The following is a 16,058-nucleotide window of genomic DNA, read 5'->3' as shown; positions in this document are numbered from 1 at the left end:
GGGGGTAATTCCTCAAGAAATCGGAAATCTTTCTAGATTAACATCCCTCGATCTTAGCGGTAACAATATCCTCAGGGAGGAAAGCTTGTGGTGGCTTTCGCGTTTGAGGTTGATAAGGGAAGTGGATTTGAGTTATATAGATTTAAGTACGACTGCAAACACATGGCTCTCTATTGTTAACAATCTACCTTTCTTACAAAAGCTTCATTTGGATATTTGTTTCCTCTCTCTAAACTCGCCACCTTCTCTTTCATATATTAATTCATCCACAACCCTGAGTGTCCTCGGTCTTTCATATAATAACCTGAATAACACATACATATTTGAGTGGTTGTTTAACTTAAGTAGACTTGAGACCAGCCTTACATATCTTGATGTCTCCAAAAATCATCAGATGTTCGGAAATAATTTGCAATCGTCTCGACGTTCAATGAAACGTCTTGATAATTTATGTAGCTTGGAAAGCTTAAACTTGATGAGTACCAATCTCAACTACAAGTTCAATGACATCATCCAATCCTTTTCTAAATGTCCACACAAGGCATTAACGTCTCTACAGTTAAGTGAAAACCATGTTTGGGGCTCGATTCCGGACAACATTGGCGCCTTTTCCTTCTTAAGGGTATTAGAGCTCTATGAAAATCAACTGAATGGTACTATTTCTCAATCCTTGGGAAAACTTACTATGCTTGAGGGTTTGGATCTTTCTTACAATTATTTAAATGGAACTCTCACAACCACCCACTTATCAAACCTTTATAAACTACGTGATCTGAACTTGTTTCCTAACACGGAAATTGTGGTCAACATTAGTGCTAATTGGATTCCTCCATTTCAGCTAGATACGCTAATTTTGAAGTCATGTAAGGTAGGCCCTTATTTTCCAAGGTGGATTATAACTCAAAAATACTTGTCCGAGATTGATATATCAAATGCTGGTATTTCAGACACTATTCCTATTTCCTTTTGGAACTCAAGCTTGTGGCCGGGAATTAGATATCTAGACATGTCTCTCAATATGATTTATGGTACAATTCCAGATGTATCAATCATCTTTGATAACCTCCCTCAAATTAAACTTGGCTACAATCTCTTGGAAGGTGTAATACCCTCGTTTCTAAGGAACAATGTATCCACTCTATATCTAAACAACAATAAGTTTTCAAAAGGCCTTATTCCTTTCTTATGCCCACATATACAAACCCCTCTCTCCGATCTTGACCTATCAAGTAACTTAATTTCGGAAAAGTTGCCGGATTGTTGGAGTTATTTCGATCAATTAATTCACTTGCATTTAGAGAATAATAATCTTTGGGGAGGTTTACCGAACTCTATGGGTGCGTTAAACCAACTTGGTGGTTTACACTTTAGCAACAATAATTTATCTGGTAGTTTACCGGCATCCATGGTGAACTGTACGTCCTTGGTAATTCTAGACCTTGCAAATAACTCATTGATTGGTCACATACCCCCTGACTTTGGGCACAGTTTAAGAAATCTTGTAGTTGTTACCCTACAAAGTAATCGCTTTGTTGGGGTTCTACCTACAAGCTTTTGTTATCTTTCTTTCCTCCAAATCTTGGACCTTTCGAACAACTACATCTCTGGAACCATTCCAAGATGTTTGTACAAACTGGCAAGCATGGCTAACACAGAGGATGACTCTTCTCCACTACTGGGGTATTATCTAGGCCAAAATCCTAACGATGATGCACGAGTAATGTGGAAAAGAAATGAACAAACATTTGGTCGTAGTTACTCATCACCATTAGGAATATTAAGTGTATTTGTTGATAACAACCCATTAACATTACTTAAAGGCATTGATCTATCCAACAATAAGCTAGAAGGTCATATTCCAGACGGTATATCAAGTCTTATTGGATTGAAATTCTTAAATCTATCAAGAAACAATCTTACTGGTGGTATTGTGTCGAGAATAGGTCAGCTGACATCTTTGGAATTTCTTGATTTATCACATAACCGTCTCTCTGGTGAAATTCCTCCAAGTTTAACTCAAATTAGTTCTCTATCAATATTAGATGTTTCCTACAATAACTTAACAGGGAAGATCCCTGTTGGCACACAATTACAAAGTTTTGATGCATTATCATACATTGGAAACCCCGGACTTTGCGGAGCACCGCTTTCTAAATGTGCTGGAGATGAAGCACCTGCCATCACACGAATTGGAGATGGCAAGCAAGACACGAAAGACGACTTTATGTTAGGACTGTACATAAGTGTTGTACTTGGATTCATCGTAGGATTTTGGGGAGTTTGTGGCACTTTAATTCTGAAAAGATCTTGGAGGCATGCCTATTTCCGATTCTATGAAAATACAAGAGACAAGATTTATGTTATATGGGTTGTTAAAATAGCCAGAGCATGGAGGAGACCTTAAAGCGCCTTAAGTAAGTCTTTCTATCATTTTTTTGTTACTAACATTTCTTGTTTTTACTTTTTCTTTCTTTTGAGGGGTTGATATTACTTCAGGTGGAATATTGATAACTATTACACTACTGAAGTTTGTGTAATTACTATCGTAGTGCGGCTTTCTATCTGGTGGTTGAAGCCCTCAGTTTCGTTCGGCCATTTTTGTTCAAGTTATCGGCGGCCTCTATTAACCGTGGCTATAGGAGTGAATGTGAACCATCTTGTTACAAGGAAGGACTATGATAATAATTACCAACAGGAGAAGCTCTGCAGGACCTCGAATAAGCGCTACTCTTTCGCTCTGAGGTCAAAGGGAAAAAACGCAAGTACTACGTTCTTCCCTTGAAGTGGATGAAAATTTTCTTCTACTACACAGATCCTTGCCTTTTTTTCGTCGTCTTCTTTTGTTAGTTACTGTATTTTTGTTAACTAATTTTGAGAATACTTGTTTGCAAAATAAGCGTGTAATATCTTCACCGGGTTAGCTTTTGCCATAGTGATGGGACATATTCTGCACCCGCTGACCGAGTCAACATCTTGAGCAAGGTCAAAGCTAAAAGACAACAAGTCAACATATTGACAACCTAACCGACGCAGCCTGTCGGCCTGTCACTTGGGTCTCGGCTAGACAAACTAGCCAGCCGCGAAGCATATCCACGTACTCATATCCAGTCCCCTCGGCATGGAGTCAACCAGGCCTGCCGGCCTGCGGTGGGTCCCTCGGCCGAGGGTAAGATAGTCTTTCCACCTGCTCTGCCACTTGGCCACTACGTGACAAAAGGTGAAAGTATATAAATACTCCTCAATCCTCATTGAGAAAACGATCCACAATTCATCGAAAATATCAACTAGAAACCACAATAATCTGGTATAAACTCCCTTATCTCTCTACAATATACTTTGCCAAGTAACATACAGTTTATCTCTCTAAACTTACTGACTTGAGCGTCGGAGTGAGTACGTTCGGCCCCAAGCCGAGCCCTCGGTTTGTTCATCTTAAACAGGAAAGATCGAAAGGAAGAGACAATCAAAGACATCATTCTAGCAGCTCACGTGGTCATAACACTGCTCCGAATTTACACCCGGAACAATTGGCGCCGTCTGTGGGGATACACTTACTAAAAGCTAGTCACCTACCTTTAAAAAAAAAACCATTCAAAGAGCTAAGAAGATGTCAAAACAACAAGAAATTGTGAGTGTAGAAACTGAATTCTACCAGGATGAAACGTTCCCCAATTCTGAGATCGGGCAGTCCCCCACCGGCCGAGTGATTGAGCCAGTGAAGTACGGGATGCCAAAAGAGCTAGAAACACCGCTGCCCACCGGCCAGGTCACTGTCATGGGACACGTGGTCGATGCAGCCAAATTGAAGCTATTCCTGGACCTGATGGGTGGTACGCCGGTTACTCCTGTCACGGCGACAGGGGCGACAGCGCCTCCACAGGCGACCAGGGCCCATAATGTGATTCCGAACAACTTGTCCGGAGAAATGCAAGGAGTTGGGCGTACAAAAACGCCGGCGGAGCCCACGCTGCCAGTGGCAGACCCAAGTCCTTCCCCCACTCGCGGGAGGACAGCGTCGCCGCGGCAACAGCGAGGCCACCCCCGAAGAAATGAAGAAAGAAGTCCGACTCACCAGAGTCGGGCAAGAAGCCCTTCCCGCCAGAGGGAGGTAAGCCGGACTCATGGTGCGAGGAGCCGATCGCCGCGTGTCATTCGACACGTGGTCAGACAGCCCCTCAGTGCCTATGTCCTCGAAGTCCCTGTGCCGACTAAGCTAAAGCTGCCGGCCATATCATACAAAGGGGATAGCGACCCAACCGACCATGCCGAGGCTTTCGAGTCGTACATGTCGGTGTGGGAGCAACCCGATGAGGTGTGGTACCGAGTCTTCCCAACGACTCTCCATGGCATGTCACAGAGTTGGTACAAGGGGCTACCCAACGGCTCAGTATTCTGTTATGCCGACCTGAGAGACAACTTCATAGCCCAGTACGCTTGCAACAAGCGAAGGGTCGTGGAGACCTCTGATCTCCTGACTATCCGACAGGGGGAGGACGAGTCCCTCTGGAGCTACGTCAAGAGATTTGACGCTAAGGTTCAGCAAATCCGAAAGCTGAACACTGAACTGGCGGCCTTCGCACTGATGAAAGGCCTACCGAAAGGCGATTTCAAAAACGAGCTCATCAAGTGCGAGGACCTCAATTTGGACTCCGCCAGAAAGATGGCCGACAGAGCCATAAAGGTGGAGGACTACCACAAGACCTGGGTAGGCCACAGCGAGGCTGGGCACCCAGAAAGGAGGAACCGCCGGGACAACACAGACGAAGGACGCCGTGACGTTAATAGGTCACGGCCTGAGAGATTCAATAAGAAACAACACTCGGCGGGCGCCGGGGGGAGTTCGGGACCATACACCCTGAAGCGGTACAGTAATCTCACCCCCTGGTCAAATCACCGGCCGAGGTCTTCGCCCTGAGCAGAAATGAAGGGCAGAAATGGGCAAGGCCCCCAAGGCGAGGGGGGAGGGTGACCTTAGCCAGTTTTGCGACTACCACGGCCAACCCGGCCATAAGACCGACAACTGTCGGCATCTGAAGAACGCCATCGAGGAGCTGATCCGAAAGGGGGCCCTCAGCAAGTATGTGGCTGGGGGCACAGAAACAAGCTCCGACAAGGCGAATAGGAAATCACTATTCCAGAGAATGGGAGTGATCCAGGTTGTCATCGGAGGAAACGAGAACGGTGGGTCAGCTAATGGGCACAAACGGCACCTGAATGAGCTTTACCAAGCCATCAACTTTGTGCCCACCACAGCGATCCCCGCTTCCACCGTCCCCGATATAACCATCGGCAGGAAGGACTACGAAGAAGTCGTTGCCCCGCACAGCGACCCGCTGGTAGTCCACCTAGACATAGCCAACCACTTGGTCAAGAGGTGCCTAATTGATACAGGCGCCTACACGAACATCATGTTCAGGGAGTGCTTTCTCAATCTCGGTCTGAAGATTGAAGACTTGAGCCCCTGCACCAACCCGCTGTACAGCTTCTCTAGGGCCGGCTTGGTACCCTCAGGATCAATCAAATTGCCGGTGATGTTCGGCCAAGTCGACGCGGCTAAAAATGTCTTATCCGAGTTCGTAGTCATTGATGGTTCGTCTGCCTACAACGTTCTCATAGGCCGGGTCACTTTGAGCGAGGCCGATGCTGTGATGTCCATCCGGGCCCTGACACTGATGTATGTCTCGGACCGGGGGGAAGCACAAAAGCTCGTCTCAAAGGACGAAAGAGACGAAATTGTCAATGTCCAAGTATCTGCCAGAGGGTGCAACATGCAATCCCTCAAAGTGGCGAGGAAGTCAGAGAAAGGGAAGAGTCCATCCTTACAACATGAGGGCGATCCGATGAACACCAACATCGGCATGGTCGAAGGAGCCCAGACCGAAGAAGTGAAAATTGACCCAGGCCGCACCGTGACTATCGGTGCCGACCTGGAGCCAAAATTCAGAGCCGATCTCCTAGACCTGCTGAAGAAGAACAAAGATGTCTTCGCCTACTCAGCGGCCGAGATGCCAGGCGTGAGCCGGGAGGTGATCGTTCACAAGCTGAACGTACTCTCCACCGCTCGCCCTCTCAAGCAGAAGATGAGGAACTCCTCAGCCGAGAAGGATGAGGCCATCAAAGCCGAAGTAGACAAATTACTAGAGGCGGGCTTTATCATGCCTTGTACTTATCCTGAGTGGCTAGCAAATGTTGTAATGGTGAGGAAGTCATCGGGGGCGTGGAGGATGTGTGTTGATTTTACAAATCTTAATAAAGCGTGCCCAAAGATTGTTATCCCTTGCCTCGAATAGATAGCTTAATTGATGCAACGGCAGGCTACACTATGCTGAGCCTGCTAGACGCCTTCTCAGGGTATCATCAAGTATTCATGGCCGAGGAAGACATGCCTAAGTGCGCATTCATCACCATACACGGCACATACATGTATAAAATGATGTCGTTCGGTTTGAAAAACGCTGGCGCAACTTACACTAGGCTGGTGGAAAAAGTGTTTCAAGATAAAAAAGGGCGAAACATCGAGGCTTACGTCGACGATGCTATTGTAAAAAGCAAGTCTGACAGCGAGCACTTGGCCGATTTGAGCGAAACATTTTGTTCACTAAGGAAATATAGAATGAAGCTCAACCAAAAGAAATGTAACTTCGGTGTCCGGGCCGGCAAGTTCCTCGGCGTACTTGTCAGTGCCAGGGGAATTGATGCCAATCCGGAGAAAGTCCAAGCAATACTGGACCTACCGGAGCCGAGGAATCGAAAAGAGGTTATGACGCTGACCGGGAGAATGGCGGCTCTTGCCCGTTTTATCTCTCGGTCGGCCGATAAGAGCACACCGTTCTTTACAGTTCTGAAAGGGAATAAAGACTTCAGCTGGGGCGAGCAACAGAGCACAGCTTTCAGGCAACTGAAAGCTCACCTTCTGACACTGCCGATCCTGTCCAGGCCGATGCTGGGGGAGACGCTATATCTGTATCTAGCAGTTACCTCGGCCACGGTCAGCGCCGTAATCGTCAGGGAAGAAAACAAGCAGCAATACCCAATATACTTTATCAGCCATACACTGCTGGCCGCCGAGAGAAATTACCCACTGATTGAAAAAGCGGCCTTTGCCGTCGTCGTTGCCGCAAGGAAGTTAAAACCCTACTTCGACGCACACCCCGTGACGGTCTTAACCGACCAGCCATTGGAGAAAGCCTTAGAAAAATTCGAAAAATCAGGCAGACTTATCAAATGGGCAGTAGAGCTATCCGGCTTCGGCATTCAGTACAAACCAAGGCCTTCGATAAAGGGGCAAGCGCTTGCAGATTTCCTGGCCGAGTGCACATATCAAGAAGAATCACACCCCGGTGTGTGGGAAGTGTATACCGACAGGTCCTCCACGGCGAACAGCTCAGGAGCCGGCATCCTTATCATCAGCCCAAACGGGGACGAGTTTGAGTACGCCTTGAAGTTTACCTTCTCGGCCTCAAATAACGAATCCGAATACGAGGCGGTGATAACTGGAGTCGAGCTAGCTAGAGCTGCCGGGGCGGAGCATGTCGTGGTGAAAACAGATTCACTCTTAGTGACTTACCAAATCAGAGGAGAGTATGAGGCTCGAGACGATGGGATGGTGAGGTACCTGGAAAGGGTAAAAGCTGACACCTCAAAACTGAAATCTTTCCAAATACAGTGCGTTCCCAGGTCTGAGAACAACCGAGCCGACGCTCTCTCAAAACTTGCCAGTTCAAGCATCAAGAATGTCAGCCGAACCGTGCTGGTAGATATCAGGAATGCTAAAAGCATCACTGAGTCCGTCGGCATGGTGGGCGACATCGAAGCCGAGACGACGTGGATGACTCCGATAATGAAATACAAACTGACAAATGAGTTGCCGGAGGACCGCAATCTGTCTCAGAAGATAAGAAGGATCGCCGCCAGGTACTTGCTGTTCGAAGGAGAATTATACAGAAGGTCCGTAATAAGGCCACTCTTAAAATGTGTCGGCCTAGCCGACGCGGAGCTAATACTGACAGAGATTCACGAAGGCATCTGTGGACATCACATGGGGGCAAGAACGCTAGCCCACAAAGCTCTCCGAGCCGGCTACTTCTGGCCTACCATGCTTGAGGATTCCAGAGCTAAGACCAAGAAGTGCAAGAACTGTCAAATGCATGCTTCGGTGATACATGCTCCTTCCCGAGACCTACAACCGGTGCTTAGTCCCCTTCCTTTTGCACAGTGGGGGATGGATTTACTAGGGCCATTTCCAACGGCCTCCAGAGGAAGAAAGTACCTAATCGTCGTCATTGACTACTTCACCAAATGGGTCGAGGCTGTCGCGGTACCTGCCAAGACCACGGCGGCCGTAAGAAAAGTGATTTGGGAGAACGTCATAACTCGTTTTGGGCTACCCCAAGTCATGGTATTTGACCACGGCCGAGAGTTTTGGAGCGACATGGTGATGAATTGGTTAGAAGAACTCGGCATCAAATTTGCATACTCCTCCGTCTGCCACCCTCAGAGCAACGGGCAGGTGGAGGCAGCCAACAAGACAATACTGAACGGGTTGAAAAAGAAGGTTGAAGATCTAAAAGGAAGGTAGGCTGATGAACTACCCGGCGTCCTGTGGTCCCTTCGAACCACGGAGAAAGAAGCAACGGGATACAGTCCATTCCACCTAGTCTATGGGTCTGAGGCCGTCCTGCCAATTGAAGCATCGGTGCTGAACTAAAACTATCAGATTTGGAGTGATTTTTGACACGAATTTCCCAAGTGACAAACAAAGAAAACTCAGCTCGTTTAGGACTCAAGGTATGACTTAATTCGAACACAAAGCAATGAATTAAGCCTAGGACTCGTCCAAGCACTTAGCAAAGGACTTATCCAACCTCCTAGCACTAAGCAAGGGAGTTTTATCAAGCACAAAGCAAAGATAAAGAAGAAAGAAAGCAGGTTGCTTCTTAGGGTTTTTTCATTCAAAATAATCTGATTTTGTCTAAGGGTTGTGTTTGCTTTTATAGGACAAGCAAGACAATCCCCTCCCTTCATCTAAGATAGCATCCTATGGCCACAAAAGGAGCTGCTAATAGCCACAAAACACGGCAGCCCAAGCCTTACAAGAATTCAGAAAAGAAAAGGACATAAAGCATAAAAGATAGAAAGTAAACTAATAGTACAACAATCCTTTGTTTACTAGCTCAAGTCTTTGTTTATGCACACTTGGACTCACTTGGAAGACTTTGGCAATGCTGCAAATACTCTCCTAAGGGCCCTTGAGCTATGTTTGATCAAAAGAGGAATGTTGATAGCGACATAATGCACAGAAAACTAAGCATGTTCCAGCCATGGTCCTTGTTGCGCACGGTTTTTTTAGCTTGGCAAACTCTTGATAGGAAAAGCTTTGGGATACAAGTTCCTACACAAAAACGTCCTAAACTCACCAAGGAATAGTCCCATGCTGGAAAAAGGCACGACTTCTTAGACGGAATTCATGTTAGACCTCAATCTTGTGCAAGGTCCAAAACCGGGTTCAAAAGAGGAATGCTCGGCTGAATTCTCTTCAATCTCCCCTTCTTGAAAAGGATTTGTCCTCAAATCCTGGCCATTATCATCTTCAATCTCTTCATAATAAGGACTTAAATCCCCAACATTGAATGTGCCATGGACCTCATAATCTCCGGGCAAGTTAATCTTGTAGGCATTGGACCCAATCTTTTCAAGGACTTCGAATGGACCATCCGCTCTTGGCATGAGCTTGTTCTTCCTTTTGGCTGGAAATCTTTCTTTTCTTAGGTTAATCCAAACAAGATCCCCTACTTCAAAGTTTGTGGCTTGCTTAGGACCCTTGGCCCTTGCTTTGTATGCTTCATTTGTTTTCTCAATTTGCTTCTTAACTTGAGCATGGATTTGTAGCATTTGCTCAACTCTTTTCTTAGCATCGAAATCAATCTTTTTCCTTTGGATGGGTGCCAAATCAGTGGGCATGAGGGGGTTGGCGCCATAAACAACTTCAAATGGAGACTTGCCCGTGCTTGTAGAAGGAGCCCTATTGAAGGCAAACTCGGCTTGAGCTAGTTTGAGATCCCAATCCTTCAATGACTTAGAAACCGTGCACCTTAGGATCCTCCCTAGAGTCTTGTTAGTCACCTCCGTTTGTCCATCAGTTTGGGGGTGATGGGAGGTGCTAAATAAGAGCCTAGTCTTGAGTAGCTTCCACAAGGACCTCCAAAAATGGCTTATGAACTTTGAATCCCTATCCGAGACAATAGACTTGGGAACTCCATGGAGCTTAACCACCTCTTTGAAGTATAAATCCGCCACACTAGATGCATCCTCCGTTTTCTTACAAGCAATGAAGTGAGCCATCTTGCTAAACCTATCCACAATAACCATGATGGAGTCCTTGCCTCTTTGAGTTCTTGGCAAAGCAACTATGAAATCCATGCTAATGTCCTCCCATGGCTGATTTGGGACTGGTAAAGGAGTATAGGGGCCTGTTTTGAAGTAGGACTTGGATTGTTGACATGGAGCACACCTCTTGATAACATCTTGGACATCCCCAAGCATCTTAGGCCAATAGAAATGCTCTTGGAGTATGTCATAGGTCTTTTGAATGCCAAAGTGCCCGGCAAGACCATTGGAGTGTGCCTCTCTTACTAACAAGCTTCTATAGGGACTCTTTGGCACACACAAACGGTTTCCACGAAATAAGAACCCCTCTTGGACCAAGTAATGACCCCCTTTAGCTCGTCCATTTTCCAATGACCCCCACTCCTCCTTGAAATCTGGATCCTCTTGGTAAAACTCTTTCATGTGCTCAAATCCAAGCACTCTTTGTTCCATGTAACTCAACATAATGAACCTTCTTGATAGAGCATCCGCAACCACGTTATCCTTCCCTTCTATGTACTTGCTTGCAAAGTTGAATGATTGTTAGAACTCAACCCATTTGGCATGTCTATGGTTGAGCTTATGCTGCCCATTGATGTACTTAAGAGCCTCATGATCCGAATGAAGAACAAAGGGTCTTGGCTTGAGGTAATGGCTCCAATGAGTTAAGGCTCTTACAATGGCATAGAACTCTTTGTCATAAGTTGAGTAATTTAGCTTGGCACCACTCAATTTCTCGCTAAAGTAAGCAATTGGCTTGTGTTCTTGAACAAGGACAGCCCCAATGCCAATGCCACTAGCATCACACTCAACTTCAAACAACTTATCAAAATTTGGTAAAGCAAGAATAGGAGACTCACATAGCTTTTCCTTGATGGTGTTGAAGGAAGTTTCAGCTTTATCTCCCCATTTGAACTCCCCCTTCTTCATACATTCAGTTATAGGAGCCATGAGAGTGCTAAAATCCTTGATAAACCTCCTATAGAATGATGCTAACCCATGAAAGCTCCTCACATCCGTGATATTCCTAGGAATAGGCCATGACTTGATTGCTTTAACCTTCTCTTGATCAACTAATATACCACGGTCAGAAATGATGAAACCCAAGAATTGGACTTCACTTTGCATAAAAGAACACTTCTCAAGCTTCCCATACAACTTGTGTTCCCTAAGAGTGTCAAACAATATTTGCAAATGATTGAGGTGCTCTTCTTTGTTAGGACTATACACCAAGATGTCATCAAAGTATACAACAAAAAAGCTGCCCAAGTGAGGCCTAAGCACTTCATTCATAAGCCTCATGAAAGTGCTTGGTGCATTGGAAAGACCAAATGGCATGACAAGCCATTCATACAACCCATGCTTTGTCTTGAATGCGGTTTTCCACTCATCTCCTTCTTTGATTCTTACTTGATGATAACCTTGCCTTAAATCAATCTTTGAAAACAGTTTGCCTCCACTTAGCTCATCTAGGATGTCATCAAGCCTTGGTATAGGAAACCTATACTTGATTGTTATGTTGTTGATGGCTCTACTATCGGTGCACATCCTCCATGACCCATCTTTCTTGGGCACAAGCAAGGCTGGAACGGCACAAGGGCTAAGGCTTTCCCTCACAAAACCCTTGCTCATAAGCTCTCCAATTTGTTGTTGCAATTCTTGGCTAGCTTTAGGATCACTTCTATAGGCTGCCTTGTTTGGTAGAGTAGCTCTCGGAATGAAATCAATTTGGTGTTCAATTCCTCTAAGAGGAGGCAAGCCACTAGGGAGCTCATTTGGAAACACATCACCATAGGTTTTGAGTAGACGTTGGACCTCACTAGGCAGCCCCTTCTCTTGCTCTCCCACCACTCCCTTGGCTATAAGCACATACACATCCCTATCCTCCTTTAACTCTTGCAACATTTCTGCCCCATTGATTAGTAACACTTCCTTAGATGGTTCAAGCATGGAGGGTGTTGGAATATGCTTGAGAACAGGTGGTAAAGGTGCTAGGATGACCTTTCTTGAGCCAAATTTGAAGGTGTAGGTGTTGTCTTTACCATGATGAACCGAGTCCCTATCAAACTCCCACGGTCTCCCAAGTAGCAAGTGACAAGCATCCATTGGAAGAACATCACAAAGAGCTTCATCTACATAGTTTTTTCCAATGGAAAAAGGAACCAAGCATTGCTTATCAACCCTCACTTCAGCCCCTTTGTTGAGCCACCTTAGCTTGTAAGGACTAGGATGGTCTTGTGTAGGTAATGATAGTTTGTCAATGAGAGTACTAGAGGCAACATTGGTACAACTCCCTCCATCAATGATAAGATTACAAACCCTTCCTTTAATGGTGCACCTAGACCTGAAAATTTGTTGTCTTTGGTCCATTTCCAAGGGTTGGGGTTGGGTATGCATCACTCTCCAAGTAACCAAGCTAAGACCCGCATCCGGCATAACCACATCATCCTCTTCATGGTCCGTTCCTTCCCTTTCCTCATCACATACAAGGATCTCATCATCCCCCCAATGAACCACTTCAAAGCTACTAAGGGCTCTCTTGGTTGGGCATTCTTTGGCAAAGTGACCATAACCTTGGCATTGGTAACATTTTTTGAGAGGCATGGTCTTTTTTTGTGAGGTTTCGGCTGCCTTTCCCTTGTCAAGTGTGGTGGTTTTGTTTTGAGAGGGTGGTTCATTAATTTTGAAACTGGTTGGGGGTTTAAAGGTGGCTGTTTTGGTGGTTGGTTTGGTGGTTGTAGCCTTCCCTTTACCCATTTTCTCAACCCTTAAAGCCAAATTAACGGCTTCATCAAAGGACCATACTTATTGCATTCTAACCCTATGAGCAATCTTGGTATCTAAACCTTCAACAAATCTAGCAATTTTCTGTTCGGGCTTCTCATTGAGTTCACATTGCAAAGTAAGTTGTTCAAAGTCTCTAAGATATGACTCAAGTGGTTGTTGGTCTTGTTTAAGTTGTGTGAGCTTAATGAAAATGTCTTGAGTGTACTCTTTAGGTATAAACTTCTCATTAAGCTTCTTTTTCAGTTTTAACCAAGACTTAATAGGTTCCTTACCATCCCTTCTTCTCTGATTTTTTAAGTTCTCATACCAAAGGGAGGCATAGCCTTTGAGTTTCAAGATTGCAACTTTAAAAGCTTTGCTATCGGAATAACCTTTAAACTCAAAGACTCTTTCAATGGTCCTAAACCAATCTAACAAATCCTCGGGGTTTAAACTACCATGAAAATCAGGAATCTCTACCTTTAAGTCTTTGTTGGGCTCTCCATGAAAGGCCTCGGCCATGGATTCCTCCGAATCAGAAAGCTCCTCATCCTCACGGCCACCATGAGCTCGTCCTCTTCCCATGAAGCCACGGCCTCTACCCCTGCCTCTAGGTGGTTGTCCTCCTCTTGGTTGTGGTGTTGGAATATTAGCCATGATAACATTGAGAGATTCTAGCAACAAATCACATTTTTCAGAAAGTTGAGTAACTTGTGTTTCAATTCCAGCAATCCTTTCTTCACTCATGGTTGTTTTTTGTGTTTTTAATGTGGTTAGGGTATAATGAACTCACAAAGAAAGGATTTTGTTGTTAACCAAAGCTCTGATAACCAATTTGAACTAAAACTATCAGATTTGGAGTGATTTTTGACACGAATTTCCCAAGTGACAAACAAAGAAAACTCAGCTCGTTTAGGACTCAAGGTATGACTTAATTCGAACACAAAGCAATGAATTAAGCCTAGGACTCGTCCAAGCACTTAGCAAAGGACTTATCCAACCTCCTAGCACTAAGCAAGGGAGTTTTATCAAGCACAAAGCAAAGATAAAGAAGAAAGAAAGCAGGTTGCTTCTTAGGGTTTTTTCATTCAAAATAATCTGATTTTGTCTAAGGGTTGTGTTTGCTTTTATAGGACAAGCAAGACAATCCCCTCCCTTCATCTAAGATAGCATCCTATGGCCACAAAAGGAGCTGCTAATAGCCACAAAACACGGCAGCCCAAGCCTTACAAGAATTCAGAAAAGAAAAGGACATAAAGCATAAAAGATAGAAAGTAAACTAATAGTACAACAATCCTTTGTTTACTAGCTCAAGTCTTTGTTTATGCACACTTGGACTCACTTGGAAGACTTTGGCAATGCTGCAAATACTCTCCTAAGGGCCCTTGAGCTATGTTTGATCAAAAGAGGAATGTTGATAGCGACATAATGCACAGAAAACTAAGCATGTTCCAGCCATGGTCCTTGTTGCGCACGGTTTTTTTAGCTTGGCAAACTCTTGATAGGAAAAGCTTTGGGATACAAGTTCCTACACAAAAACGTCCTAAACTCACCAAGGAATAGTCCCATGCTGGAAAAAGGCACGACTTCTTAGACGGAATTCATGTTAGACCTCAATCTTGTGCAAGGTCCAAAACCGGGTTCAAAAGAGGAATGCTCGGCTGAATTCTCTTCAGGTGCCGACATTCAGAACGCAAACCTTTGACCCAGTCGAAAACGAGGAAGGCCTAAGAGCCTCCCTAGACCTGGTCGAAGAAAGTCGAGACACGGCACGACTCAACTTGGCAGTGTATCAAAACCGGATAAAAAGAGCATACAACCGTAGGGTCCACAAAAGGGACTTAAGAGTGGGAGATCTAGTCCTAAGAAAGTCGGCCGCCACCAACAAAGGAAACATCCATGGAAAGATGACGGCTAACTGGGAAGGACCCTACAAAGTGGTTGAAGAAATGAGGTCGGTTACATACCGGCTGACAGACATGGAGGGTGTTCCCCTAATGATCCATTGAAACACGGACAACCTAAGGAAATACTTTGTATAGCGGCGGAGGTGTCCAAGAACATTGTGGGCACCCCAACGCATGATTATACCTTATGAAGAATGACCCAAGTTTTCCATCAAAGTACTTGTCCCCTCCATAGTCATGCCAAAGAAGACGCCGCGGCCAAAGCCGGGCAGTCACCGCAAATGCAGTTGATACTCGCGAAAGCGACCAACATGCTTAGGAACGTATAAGTACAGTTGAGACGCGAATCTAGCCGCCTCGGCCAACCGAAGGCCCGGCAGAGGAAGCGATCAATATGTCTACAGATACGAACGCTGTCGAGCCGTTAACCTCGATTGCCTCGGCAAAAGCCGGGAGTGGCGGGGACACAACGACCGATACGCTAATAGGAACGTATAAGTACAGTTGAGACGCAAATCTAGCCGCCTCGGCCAACCGAAGGCCCGGCAGAGGAAGCGATCAATATGTCTACAGATACGAACGCTGTCGAGCCGTAACCGCGTTTTACCTCGGCGAAAGCCGGGGCGACGGGGACACAACGACCGATACGCTAACATGTTCACAACGGCCGTTGGGAAACGCAAATCTGACCGCCTCGGGTGGTGGAGGAAGCGACCGACATGCCAACATGTTGATAAACGTTTAAGTACAATTGAGATGCGCCTTCTAACTGCCTCGGCTAAGCCGGAAGTAAAAACGAAATAACACTCAATATGTTGAAACGTAATAGGACAAACTGAATGGAGGATCAGAGCCTCGGCCAAGCCGAAGGTAAACAAACAAACTTCATTTAAAAATGTCTACGGCTAAGGAGAATACAGACGACGGCCGTCCCCATAGGGATAAGCCAAGACACAACCTACCAAAGTTTAACAAAAAAAACATAAGTACAACAAAAGATTACGGACATAAGAGTTGAAG

General features: G+C 45.4%; 1 protein-coding gene across 1 annotated transcript; it reads left to right on the top strand.

The window, feature by feature from the left end:
• The first annotated feature begins 430 nt into the window (after window positions 1-430).
• On the top strand, window positions 431-2,404 carry LOC141654804 (receptor-like protein EIX2). The gene has a single exon (XM_074461921.1). The coding sequence runs from the start codon at window positions 431-433 to the stop codon at window positions 2,402-2,404; it is 1,974 nt and encodes a 657-aa protein (XP_074318022.1).
• The last annotated feature ends 13,654 nt before the right edge of the window (window positions 2,405-16,058 follow it).

The sequence above is a fragment of the Silene latifolia genome, chromosome 5 (assembly GCF_048544455.1).
Source record: "Silene latifolia isolate original U9 population chromosome 5, ASM4854445v1, whole genome shotgun sequence".
NCBI lineage: Eukaryota > Viridiplantae > Streptophyta > Magnoliopsida > Caryophyllales > Caryophyllaceae > Silene > Silene latifolia.
Note: the sequence above shows the minus strand (reverse complement) of the source record. Positions and strands in the feature narration are given on the sequence as shown.